Consider the following 13,452-nt stretch of genomic DNA (forward strand, 5'->3'; position numbering starts at 1 on the left):
CTGACATCATCAACTAACAGGACAGTTGCTAAAAACCAAAAACAGACTAAAAAAACACCACAGAACTGAATCTACACCTCTGTGACCCAGTCTCAACAAAAACTGTACACTGAGCTTCACAGAGCTGAGATTTATGGTAGGGTTGCCACTCAGAAACCACTTGTATCCAAGTCCAATGTGCAACAATGCATAACCTGGTATAATGAACGCAAAACCTGGACTTTTAAGCACTGAGATAAAGTAATATGGTCCAAAGAGTTGTCTTCTACTCTTTTTCTTACTGCTGTGTAGGTTTATGTTAGGCTGCACTCTTCATTAGTGAATAAATATTAATATATTGTTTGATGTTTCCATTTTGTCTACACTCTGTATATATGTTTGGTTCTCAGTTGCTTGACACATGCAAAGACGCTCTGACACAGCTGCCAAGTAACTTACATTATCAATCTCCCCTTATTGTAAAAGGTATCTCAATTAAAGAATCCTACTCTTAAACTCAGTGGACAATTCAGATGAAAACAATTTACTAGTGCTAATATTAACAGAGAAATTCATATAAAAATTCTGTGAGAAAAGGTGTGAGGAGGAAAATTTGCACATTTTGTATATTCCAATTATTTTTTTCATATGTATGCCAGGGGAGACAAAAGAGCCTGTATTATGACAGACTTATGACTTGCTTCTTGCTGTTGCCATGATCTCACTAAAATCTATATCTGGAGAAGGATGTATATGAATATGGGAGAGGGAAGTGTCACACAATCACTAGCCACTACCACTGTCTTTTTCAGCACAAGCACAAGCACTTTCACAGATGTTTCCATTATCATATTTGAGAATGCACTCACAGTCACAGATGAAACTGCAAGCCCCATATCTGGGTCTAAGGCCCCTGGAAAGTGGTGTCATAAAGTCAACAAACAGCAGAAGTGACAACATTTTTACAATTACTTCTATTGATTAGTTACCACTGCTGCCACCTGCTGGCACAACACCTGCAGCTTGCAGTGGGCTGTCACAATATAGCACCTTTACGACACTGCTCTCAAGGAATATCACAAGAAGACAGACAATAAAGTCACCTTTTCACCTTGTGCTTAAAGGACTGAAAGAGTCCTATACGGGAAGACCACATTTATCATTCTTAGAACATAAGCATGTTAGTCTAAAACAACTGCCATAAAATGCAGTTTGCTTCTTGTATACGTAAGTAAAACCACTGAATTGACAATGGTGTATATGTAAATGCAGCAGAACTCATTTTTTCTTTAAAAAATTGTATTTACGAGACACAAGTTTGTATTATTAAACATTACATGGAACAACAATGCTGGTAAACCTGTGTTGGAAGAGAAAAACATTTCTTCACTGCTGAACATATGATAAGTTATAGATGGGGGCTTCAGGAGGTCCATACTGGTCCACAGAGATAACCAGCCCCTTAGACCAGTTCTTCCTTGGCTCAGCTAGTAACTGTTTATCCCACAAAGCAATGTGAGTGTGTCTGCAGTCAGCTGTCCATGTTTCTGGTCACTACTGGTCATCGGCTTTCCTATGTGAGCATGTCGGTCTCCTCCACAGATGCCTCACTCTCCATGTCCGACCCCTCTGACCCCTCTCCCTCTTCGCTGAGAGAGTCAGCAGCTGTCCTCTTCAACCCTCTCTGCTTCGACAGGGCCGCGGCGTAGCGGATTGTGTAGATGTTCCAGTCACAGCTGCACACGGAGCAAAGCAAAGGAGGGAAAGAACAGACGGATTGAAGGAACGCCCAGAGTTATAGACCACCAAGCCTGTGCCTTTTTCTGCACTTTTATAAATATGCAGTGAATTTTTATACTCACAGTTTAGAGAGATCTTCAAAGTGCCTTTGAATGCTCTTCTGCAGTGACTGAATGATGGGCAGTATTGCTCCTGACCTGTTAACCGTTTAAACTGTTTACATTCTTTCATTTGACAACAATTAACCACAGAGATAATGTGCGAAATAAAACTTTCAAGCACAAGTTTTATGGTCTGAGTTCGCTCCCAGCCACGTCAGACTGGGTGGCAGAAATCAAACTGAGCTGTACAGGCGTGCTGCTAGAATCTGACCTGCTCTTGAGCTTCTGTCCATGCAGAGTGAGCAGACACTGGGCCCAGGTGAGGTAGAACTGCAGGTGCCCGGAACTCTCCAGTGTTGAGGCCACAAAGCGCAGCAGCTTCTCCACATAAACGTCGGGCAGGGACCCACACACCACTGAGACTGATACACAATATAACAATTATCACTTACACACTAACCACTGAGACTGATACCCAATATAGTAATCATCACTGTTACCAGAGTTGGGGTGAATTCCATTTCAATGTAGTCAATTCAATTCATGAAATGAAAATGAATCACTTTTTATGAAAATGATTTTGAATTCACTCCCAGCCTCACCACCTCAACTGACACACAATGGCAGTACAACAATCAGTATGGATACACTCACCACCAAAACTGATATATAATATAATCCTAGTTATTCTCTTACAAATAGCACTGTCTGTCATGCACAAAATATTACATGACTCACTACTCATTACATGACGCATACATGACGACTATGAAATGCAAACAATGCATTCACGCAACACTTTAATTCTCAGCTCAAACCATTGCTATGATTATCAACAAACTTGATCACTGCAATCATGCATAACATTCTTTGCTACAAATCAGAGAAACTGGTCTCTACAGCAATGAAATGAATTTGTTCCTCATTGGGGCATTACTACGATTAGCAACACACCTGATCTTGTCAAATCATTCATTACAATCACGCACAGCATTGTTTGCTGGGAATCCCGAGAACCTGGTTTGTACCACAAACAAGGAAGAGAATTCCTCCCTCGTTCCCAGAAACACTCACTCTGATCATGTGGCACAGTTTCCAGCACCTCCTTGGTGAGGGCGTTCTCGTTGAGGCGGAAGGCCAGCACAATGGCCGCCGCCCACTCCGCCTGTCTCAGCTGGCGCCGGACGCTGGAGGGAGTCACGTCCAGGTCCAGATCGAAGGGGTCGAACACCAACGCCCCATCCAGAGAGTAGACCAGCAGGCCCTCCGTGGAGGTGGCGGCCCAACTGCGCCCTGAGGACAGAGAAAGGGAGAGTCAGGAAGGAGTCAATCGCAGGTACACTCATGCAAATGTATTAATGTAACTGCATAACATGCCTCACATACAGCTACACCTATCTTCACAGTGTGTGTGAGCTCTGCCTCGCTTGTAAGTCGCTTTGGTTAAAAGAGCCAAATGAGTAAATGTAATTGTAACGTGCCTGTAGTGAGAACTGTACTTGGTCAACAGTTTGAAGAGACACGCATAAAAAGGAGTTTCATCCTCTACTGGGCGTAGATTCCAGCCTACAGGCACTGGGACTCACCAGTGGGGGAGAAGGACAGGGAGCTGACCCGAATCTCAGGCTTGAAGTGGCGTGAGCTCATGTCCCCTGCAGAGAGGTAGAGGAAAGAGAGAGAGGACAGACAGAGGCCGAGGAAGAGAGAGAGAAGAAAGAGGAGGAAATAGAAGGGAAATGACAGAGAAAAAGAGAGACAGGGACAGGCAGAGGATGGGGGGAGAGTGAGAGAGAGAGAGAGAGAAAGAGATTGGTGAATTAGGTCCACTATCTTCCACCTAAATCCACAGCTCTGTTCATCCGTACTCCAGCTCATAGTGGTGCCCCCTGTCTCATGCCCTCCTACCTTTCTTGACCCCCGGCAAACTGAGCGCCACAGTGTCCCCATCCCCCACCCCCTCGTCCAACAGGGCCAGACTGCCGAACTCCGTCATCTTCCTCCGGTCCAGGTACTCCTGCACACCAAAGACACATAGACAGCTTAAATAAAGTGTTTCAATGATAAAGGCTCTAGAGAGAAGTCAATGCACAGTCCTGTTCAACTTCCATGCTGAAAGGACCTGAACATCGGTCTGTGAAATCGAACTGCAGAGAAGAGTAAGAGAGTCCCACCTCCATAGCATCCAGCGACAGGTTGCAGGAGATCTCAAACTTCTTCATGAGGATCTGCTCGCTGACATTGTAGATGCAGACGAACTTGGACTGACCGCCAGCCAGGATGCACTGTCCGTCCGCAGAGTAGCACAGTGAGGTGAAGGACCTGCACAGAGGCGTCCAGGGGAGTTACTGCCCCATTCAGCTGACAATCATATCACTGAGACACTGCAATATAAATCCTTGCCACAAGTAAAGTCACACATATTAGTTCAAACCCATAGAGAACAAGGTGTTTGACAAATTAAATTCTCCACCTATAGTCACTGTCATCAGCCAAGACAACTGACTGTGGAGCAGCAACAACCAGTAAAGTCAGCTGCTATAACCTCCAATCATAGTCAAGCCTCAGGTGCTGAACTATGATCAACAATACATGGAGACCTAATCTTAACTCTGAGCCGTATGCTCTCATTATGCCCAACAGGTTGTGAAGGAGGACATTTCTTTCACCTACAACACCACAGGCTTGCCCATAAGCCAATGGTGAGAGCCCCGATGCTCATCTGAGGAGCATTGCTGATTAAATGAGTAACAGAGGAATCAGTGATGAATTTAACAACCCAGCTAATGGCACCGAGCCATTTTAACACAGCCCCTCCAGGCATAGTGAACAATTGTGTCCGTGCTGCAGGTCAGGCATCACCCCCTCCCTCCAGGGTACTCACTTTCCCTTGGCGGCCTGCTTGGCGGTGATCTTGTCCGTCTCCTTGCGGCCCATCTGTAGATCGTGCCGTCCGACGATGGAGCCTGTCTGAGCGGCTGTCTGAGGGTTCCAGAAGGAGATCTCCCCATCCAGCGTGGCCACCGCCAGCTCCTGGCCATCAGGCCGATATGTCACCGCCAGGCCTGCAGGACGCCACAGATACCACAGTAAATAGGGAGTCACAAAGAGTCAAGCAAACCATACATAACCTATCAAAAAGGACTCAGGCAAACAATGGACAAAAACACACACAATGTATTGCTGCAGAGTCAGACAGGCAAGGTGTAATCTCATTATCACATCTACATGGCTGGCCATGATCATGATATTGGGCCGAAGCTATCTTATGTCACTGATTTGAATCAATCATTGTATTATGCTATGGACAGCAAAGTGTTATGAATCGTCAACATCAGGTTAGCTCCACCCATTATGGGGTTCATGAAGCCTCAGTGTCCCATCACTCGGGTTCTCACCGTCGGAGGCGAGGCGCAGCGTCTCCTTGGTCTGCCAGCTGTCCAGCATGTCCCACAGCTTGACGGTCCGGTCCCAGGAAGCGCTGGCCAGAACCGACTGGACCGGGCTGAAGCTCAGGCAGCTCACCGGGCCTTCGTGACCCGCCAGGACCTGTCAATCACAGACACAGCAAGGCAGAGCTTAGACACTGTCCTCTCCGTTCCGACCTCCTCAGAGACGAGAAAAAGCTGAATACAGGAAATCCGTGACACAGCTGTGACAAAATGTTTCAAAAAGATACTGTATTTGCACTGATATACTTAATACACTAATATACCCAAATACATTTTATTTGCACCATAACTGAACTGGATGCTGGTATGTTGACATACAGGGACAAATACAACTACTCAAAAAAGGAGACACAAAAAATAGAGTACACATACATCTCCACATATCATCCAAAAAAGTTTTGACAAAGAAAGATTTTCCAGAGTTTGTTGGTGAAAAGGTGTCACCAGTATTAAGCCACAAATGTTTAGCAATATTAAAAGTAGGTGTATGATATGTATTCAAAACACAGGGGTATATGCTAATCCTATGCCTTTGTTATAAAAGATGATTAATAATAACAATAATTATAGATAAACGACATGACTAATGAGTAATAACATGTACGGTGTAAGAACGGGGTCTATCAGGTGTCTGAAATATGACACAAAGTATAAATATAATTGTAAAGCCCCTCTGCCCTCACCTCCAGCAGACGGCCAGTCTGCATGGACCAAAGGAAGATCTCGAAGGAGTCCCGGGCCCCCGCGCTGACGAGCTCCCCGCTGCAGTCCACTGCCAGGCAGGAGAACTGAGCCGGACGCGGGGACGTGAAGGTGCGGAAGTTACGGTACCTGGGGGAGCACAACACTTCCACAGCTGAAAGCAGCCCCACATGCACCAGCTGCCAGCCATGCTGTCTTACATTCATACAGTTCATTACATGTTCACTGGCTGTTTCACAACATTGAAATGAACTAAAGTAACCACATATATTTGTGTATACACATATACATATACACTGCATATACATAAGTATGTAATGGAATTGCATTTGACTTGGTTAATCAAGGCTGCAGTTTGGAGTAGTGGTTAGAGGGTTGGACTTGTTATAATAGGATAGCACATTTGGGACAACACTGTTGTACCACTGGGAACAACAGTAGAACATTAATGACTTATTGTTAGTAAATATCTGAAAGGATGAATGGATAATGTATGAATATTTATGTCTGGATGAATTTCTGCCAAGCAAATAAGTTGCGTAATGTCATTTAAGTAGAACAGGTAAGGCAGGTAATGAGACACAATGAACTCTTTTCCTGCAATCTCTCACTGCACTCTTACCTGTGCAGGTCGAAGGCTCTCACAGTGCCATCGAGGGAGGCGCTCACAATGACGAAGCCGCTAGAGGTGAAGGCGACACCCGTGATGCAGCTGGTGTGCTCTGAGAATGTGACGAAGCAGAGGCCACTGTTTGTGTTCCACACCTTCACCTGAAAAACAGAACCTGTTGCTCAACACCTTCTCCCATAACAGAGTAACATAACACTCCCATAACACAGACTGCTTTTCAGTAACAGCAACATAATGGGGTAGTACAGTAGTAGGAACATTAGGGGTGAGGGCATTTGCTAGGCTAAAATAAAGCTCATAATTCTCAACTGCAGGCCCAGCCCAATAGCATACCTCACAGCAGCTGTGTTCCAGCTGAAACACAGCTAATTTAAACAGACCAGGATAAGAAGACAGAATCTGGCTGACATGGACCCTCACCTTCCCATCATCCCCTCCTGTGGCGACGTACTGCCCATCTGGGGAGTAGGACAGGGTGGCCATATTGTTGAAGTGGCCCTGCTGTTTGAATACGTAGGATTCACTCTGCCACTCCCACACCAGCAGCTGGCCCAGACCTGGAAGCCAATGTAGGCAGAAAACTTTACTATACAGCACAACACAAACACACAACATCCTACACAATATTCCACACAATGAACTATACACCATTCTAAGCAGTATGCTGTACATAAAACACAAAACATTCCATAGCACATTAATTATACTAGACAATATTCAAACTACTACTAATCCACATTGAAAGGTAACTTACATCTGCAATACAAAATTGTTCACATGACACAACATTGCAACAGCAGTACTCATCCCTGCAAACAACCCTGTAACCCTGGGGTTAGGTCCAGTTCATTAACCATTACGGCACAGAGCCACATCTCCATGCTTCAGCTGCAGTTTCCCAGCATGCAACACTTCAGAGGAACACCCCCTCAGCTCACACACAGTACCTGAACACCCGAAGCCTATCCAATCCCCCGTGCCATTAATGGAAATGGAAGCGATCCTCTGGTCAGAAATGCTGAAAAACAAAGAAAGTCCACGTAAATATGCGTCGACTGACCCTGTATCAGTGCGTGTTCATGATATTACGCATCTCCACTCCATTCCTCAGAGCTGGCCCTGCTCTCTGCAAGGCTGTGAGGCTGTGTGTGTGTGTGTGTGCATGCAGACACGCCTTCGTTCTTACTGCACTGGGATGCACATTTAATGTATTTCACCAATTCAGCCTTGAAAATCTCTCTGGACAAAAACACGCCAGATGAGACAGACCACTCCTGTCTTCAGCCCTTTTGAAGGGGATGCAAGACAGCAGTTATCAATCAACTGCTGTCCACTGATCCAGATGGAGCAGGAGAGAGGGAATGCTGGGAGCTGTGGGAGTGGGCAGCGACTGAACTCTGACCTGAGGGAGTGGATGAGGTTGAACTCAGGGAGGTCATGCAGGTGGAATATTCCAGAGGCGAAGCCTGTCACCAGCAGGTGCGTCTTCTTGTGGAACGCTGCAGCCGTAAGGTTATTGAAGTCCCCCTCCTTGTTGAAGAAGTGCCTGTCCACACAAAGCCGATTAGTTAAAGCCCCTCTGAACCTGCGCAACTCATCGAGACCGTTCAGCATCATTCACCGCATGTTTGGCACAAGGTTACATTTCACCAGACAAATCCCAAAAGTCTGTGTAGCCGAGATAGCTCTCACACATCAGAACTCCACTGGAGTGTCTGTGGAGCGCTACCTACTTGCCCCGCCGCCTGTATCGGACGATCTTGGTGCCCTCCTGCTGCTTGTTCTCGTCCGGCTTCCCCCGGATGACCTCGCCCTGAGGCTCTCCTTCTTCCCCTGCTCCTCTCTCCTCCTCCTCCTCCTCTCCATCCTCTGTCTGTGGCCCCCTCTCCTGGGCCTTGCTCTGCTCCTTGGGCCCTCGCGGCACCAGACCGTCCAGCTCGGTGTCACACTCCCAGACGCACAGGGTGCCGTCCCGACTCACTGTGTACAGCTGCAAACCAAACACAGCCCGACTCTGTTACACACGCATGCACAGACACAGTCACAGGCACAGGCACGCACCGGGTGTCTCATCTTCAATCGCATCCACACACCCACACATTTGTTACATACACACACAGGGCTCCCTCTGTGAATAGCAGCAAACCAAAAACACACACACTCTAACACAGAATGGAATCTTGTGTGTGTCCATATAAGACTCTGATAAACAGGTAGACATTGACACATGATCATTAAAATGGTTGATACTCATGTAATTGCATAGTTCAAAAACTGAGGCAGAAATCAGAGGGAACAAAAAGACAAATAGCGCCCTCTGCTGGCCACTCACATCCAGACTGTCCTGCTCAAAGAAGCAGCCGACAATGACGTCCTTGTGTCCCCCCAGGCAGTAGTATACAAGATTGACCCAGCGTTCCGCCCCAAATACCCAGGTGGTCATGTCTTTACTGCCAACCACGAAGCACCTGTGGTGGATAAGACATCATCATTACATCATTGTCATTTAGCAGATGCTCTTATCCGGAGTGACTTACATAGGATATAATTTTTACATGCTATCAATCCATACAGCTGGACTGGATATTTAATGAGGCAATTGTGGGTTAAGTGCCTTGCCCAAGGGTACAGTAGCAGTGCCCCAGCGGGGAATGGAACCAGAAACCTTTCCAATATGAGCCCTGCTCCTTACCACCATGCTATACTGCTGCCCCAAAAATGTTGTGAAAATCTCATTTGCCAGCAAGGGGGCACTTCCAGGCACTGTGATAACAATACGGTAATGTTACAGCAATACAGCAACAGCTATGAAGTAGCCAATCATTCCTGTAAAGCTTCCCTCTCCCAGTTCAAAAGCTATTGTCGTTATAATTCTGCAGACATTTTGCTGTGGAAATGCCGTGCTGACTGGCCACTCACTTGGAGTCATCAGTCCAGTCGATGCAGGTCGTCTCATCGTATGGACCGTAGTAGCTTTTGTCCAAAGCGAAGGCGTTGAACTCCCTCTTCCTCCCAGGGGCGTGGTACATTAGAGCCACGTTCTCCTTCGTCACCACAAATTTCCTAAAGAAATCAATCACACATATTTTGGCAAAAAAAAATATTCTGGCCTTCCAATTTCAACAGAAGGATATAAAGGTTAGCCACTGTCAGCAGATTCACAAACACTGCACTTGTATAGAACGTGTCTGTATGTCGGGTGTATGATGTACAGATTGTGTCTGTGTGCATGGACAGATGTGTGGTTGAGACGCACCTGCCATCAGGAGAAAAGCGGACACTGTGGACGGGCTTGTGGAAATGGTAGTGATGCAGCACCGCCCGAGTGACCACACTGACCAACACCGCTGCACCATCTGCAACACACACAGCTTCAGAGTACTGCACCTCACACATAGATACAGACATACCACAACCAAAGTAACTATCACAGCAAAACAACGCTTCCAACAACAAAAGAAGAGCATTTGCTGTCAATCAAAATGTGGCTCTCAAGCTCGTATTAACGGTGGGCACCGATGCATTTATATAGACTTAGAAACACAGATGAGCATAAATCAAAACGCCTCTCGTTCTACAGGGTGTTGCAGTGCATCTTACCTTCATCTACCAGTATGGCCAAGTTTCCATCGGGAGAGAGACCCACGCTGGTGATGTTCTTGGTGGTGGACACTGGCAGCGTCTCGGACTTATTGCTACTCGATAAAGACACACGAACAGCGGGATCATTAACTGCCACATACGTGCAAGACCCTGTAACTACAGTGCGCAGAAAAGCACTGTCACCTTTGCAAACTCATCTGAATGCCCGAGGATGCGCAAATCTGGATACCTATCTATAGGGAAAATTAAGAGATTTTTTTGCGCTGAACTACTGTACAGAATAGATTGGGAAAAGTCAATTTAGCTGTATCACTAATAAGATTAAAAAGCAGTGTCACTGCTTCACCCTTGTGCCTAATTGAGAAAAAGTGTCTTATGCTTGGAGAATACTACTTTAACCCATACTCACAGTACGTTTATCAAGGGACACTCACTTTTTCAGGTCGAAGACAGAGATGCGGTTACCCACTGGGCTGATCACAGAGTTGCCATCCTTTGAGAAACTCAGATTTCCATGTCGATACACCGTCCCCAACAAATTGGAAAACTAGAAACAACAGTAAAACACAGCAAGCAACATAAACATAAGCTCTAACTATATGGGTAGCTACAATACAGCTGTAAAGATAATTAGCTAACTAGAACATCTTAAAAAATAGCTTGCCACTTTTAAAACCGCATCATTACATTAATTTGTTTTCCAAAAAGCTAGTCCTCTAACTGGCGTATCTAGACGTATGTTTCTGACAACCAACAAATCAGATCTCGCACATTAGCCAGCCAGCTAACTAATAGTTGAATGGAAGCGTGTAGACACCTAGCCAGATAGCTAACTAATTGCTCGACTGTAAAATACATGATCGCTACATTTATTTAAGCAAGAAGACCTTGGCATCTCGTTTGCCATATTCTTACCCTATATGCGAACTTCATTGTGGACACAGCTTCGTGGAACTGATTTAAATCATCGTTGAATAAAATACCATTAAGCTGTACCGCTATGCACTAACAGTGTGCACTCGCACATGCAGGCAGCGTGAAAGGATGTTTATTGCCATATCATTCCGGGTTGCAGAACTTGCAAGAGGTGGCATGAGAAACGAGTGCGCCCACTGGTGGTAAGGAGTAATACCCCCAGTGTTGAGACCGAAAAAAATCGTGGGTCAAAATTTCCCCATCGTTCGAACATCGATATTTATACAAGTTGGACAAATGTCACGCGGCACATGCTTCTTGTTTTTGCCCATGTCACATCTGAAGATCATACACATTTCCTTATAATGTCGTAAACCTTATACTCGAGCAGTCATTTAGGTCATTGGAAAAATATCTTGAAGAATTTTTCATGCCTCACAGTGAAAGAAAAATCCACTTTGGATTTTTTTCTTTTTGATTTATTTTGGATTTTGCTTTTGGCGTGCTAAGGAAATTTCACTATGTAAGCATATGATGTATATTCAAACAAAATATTCTAAGCATCTAAACAAATGTCTAAACTATCATATAAATCTTACATTTTATCCCTTTACCTCAGTTAACACATGAACCTCATCTCCTGTTGCATCTTGTAATGATGAGTTCATCGAAACAGTAGAAGAAAACACACAAACACAAACAATTTTAAAACATAGGTATATTTTCAACTGTATAATGCATACATATTCTTTTAATTTAAATAATTACACAATGAATACAATCTCAGGTGCATGTAATCTAATGGAACAGTTTACAAAACAATTCAAAAATAATAGTTTACTGAATAGTTCTCCCCAATCAATTCAAAAGTTATGCTTTAGTGGAAAGTCACACAGGCTTCTTTTCCAGCCGACCAGGAAGGCGAATCATTAAATAAGAGAACAACAAAAAAATCAAGAAGGATTACACAGTATGCACTGAGTCTACTCGTTCCTCCTCTGCAAAGCACCCAGGTTCAGATCACTCACACCAACAGTGTTAAGACCACAATTTTTCAAGTACAAATGGAGAACCCCTTCCAGAAAAAAAATACATACATTAAGTACATAACATCTGTGGATGGATTTTAAGAAAAAAAAAAAACATTTCAAACCTGTTGTTGAAGGATTAAGATTGAGATCTAAGACTAACGATACCTTTAGAAAGTGTGTACAAAAATGGAAGAGGGAGGGGCTTAGTATCACAGCAGTATGACATCATCTTAAATTCAAACCATTCACAATCCCTGGTGTAGACAGTGACACAGCTGCAGGGTACATGTGCATATGGCCTGTGGATAAACAACCCTCATAAACCTCTTATACATCACAGACTTTGGCGGGTCTCACTGTCTCCCTGCGCAACACATGGACGCTTAGCTACTCAGCGACCAGCCTGGGCCCTCAGACTGTCACTACACTATACCATCCACTCCTTCATTCATAACCACCCATTCCCACCCACTGCTCTCCACTCATACACGACACTGTACCACCCATTCCTCCACCCGCACACTACACTGTGCCACACAATCCTCTCCATTCATGCAATACACAACACTATGCTATACCACCCCCTCCTCAATCCATACACCACACCACACATACACGTCCTCATCTCACATGACATTATACAAAACATACAAACTTTTACATACACTACATACATACAGTAAACCCCATTCGCTCACCTCTACTTTACAATACTCACAACACAACACATACCCCCTCATCACAAAACTACACTACAGTACACCACTTACTCCCACATTGCTGTACTAAACTACACTAGTCTCCTTCATCACTACCCTACTTCACACTTTATTACAGTACAGTATTTCTCTGCTTCTCAAAACAGTTCAGTAAGACACCCCTATTACAAGCAACTAACATAGCTTATACGTAATCCATTTGTATGGCTGGATATTTACCAAAGCTTTGGGATACAAGTCTGTCTACTTAACTACAGTGCCAATCCAAATACACTCCCAACCGCTGCACTCTTTCACTCATGACACAGACAGACAGACAGGACTAATCGCAGCCATGTTCCTTCATTCACTGTCTACAGAAGGAGAGATCTAGCCAGGGCCTCCTTGGGGTGCTAACGCTCAGTCAGCATAAAGCAGCTACACAAATACATTCTCAGAACATTAAGACCTGGTGGGCTGGAAAAGAGAGCTGCCAGTCAGCACTTCTACAAAGTGACTCTCACACTCAAGCGGAGCAAGAAACCGTGTTCCTTTTTCCTTAAATTAACTCACTTAATTGACCCAAACTGTCCATTTTTGGTG

At 44.8% G+C, this 13,452-nt stretch overlaps 1 protein-coding gene across 1 annotated transcript; it reads right to left on the reverse strand.

Moving 5' to 3' along the window:
• Positions 1–1,337: 1,337 nt before the first annotated feature.
• pwp2h (PWP2 small subunit processome component) lies at positions 1,338–11,156 on the reverse strand. Its single transcript, XM_036545376.1, has 21 exons — positions 11,121–11,156; positions 10,640–10,752; positions 10,203–10,297; positions 9,859–9,958; positions 9,522–9,665; positions 8,935–9,070; positions 8,336–8,592; positions 8,005–8,148; positions 7,550–7,620; positions 7,023–7,159; positions 6,594–6,742; positions 5,953–6,100; positions 5,216–5,366; positions 4,702–4,882; positions 3,992–4,139; positions 3,726–3,834; positions 3,407–3,472; positions 2,895–3,113; positions 2,092–2,242; positions 1,842–1,916; positions 1,338–1,715 (listed from the first exon to the last, which is right to left on the reverse strand). Exons 1-21 carry the CDS (start codon positions 11,136–11,138, stop codon positions 1,553–1,555), a joined length of 2,775 nt encoding a protein of 924 aa, XP_036401269.1. The 5' UTR covers positions 11,139–11,156; the 3' UTR covers positions 1,338–1,552.
• Positions 11,157–13,452: the final 2,296 nt, after the last annotated feature.

Source organism: Megalops cyprinoides, chromosome 14 (assembly GCF_013368585.1).
Source record: "Megalops cyprinoides isolate fMegCyp1 chromosome 14, fMegCyp1.pri, whole genome shotgun sequence".
In the NCBI taxonomy this organism is placed as follows: Eukaryota; Metazoa; Chordata; class Actinopteri; order Elopiformes; family Megalopidae; genus Megalops; species Megalops cyprinoides.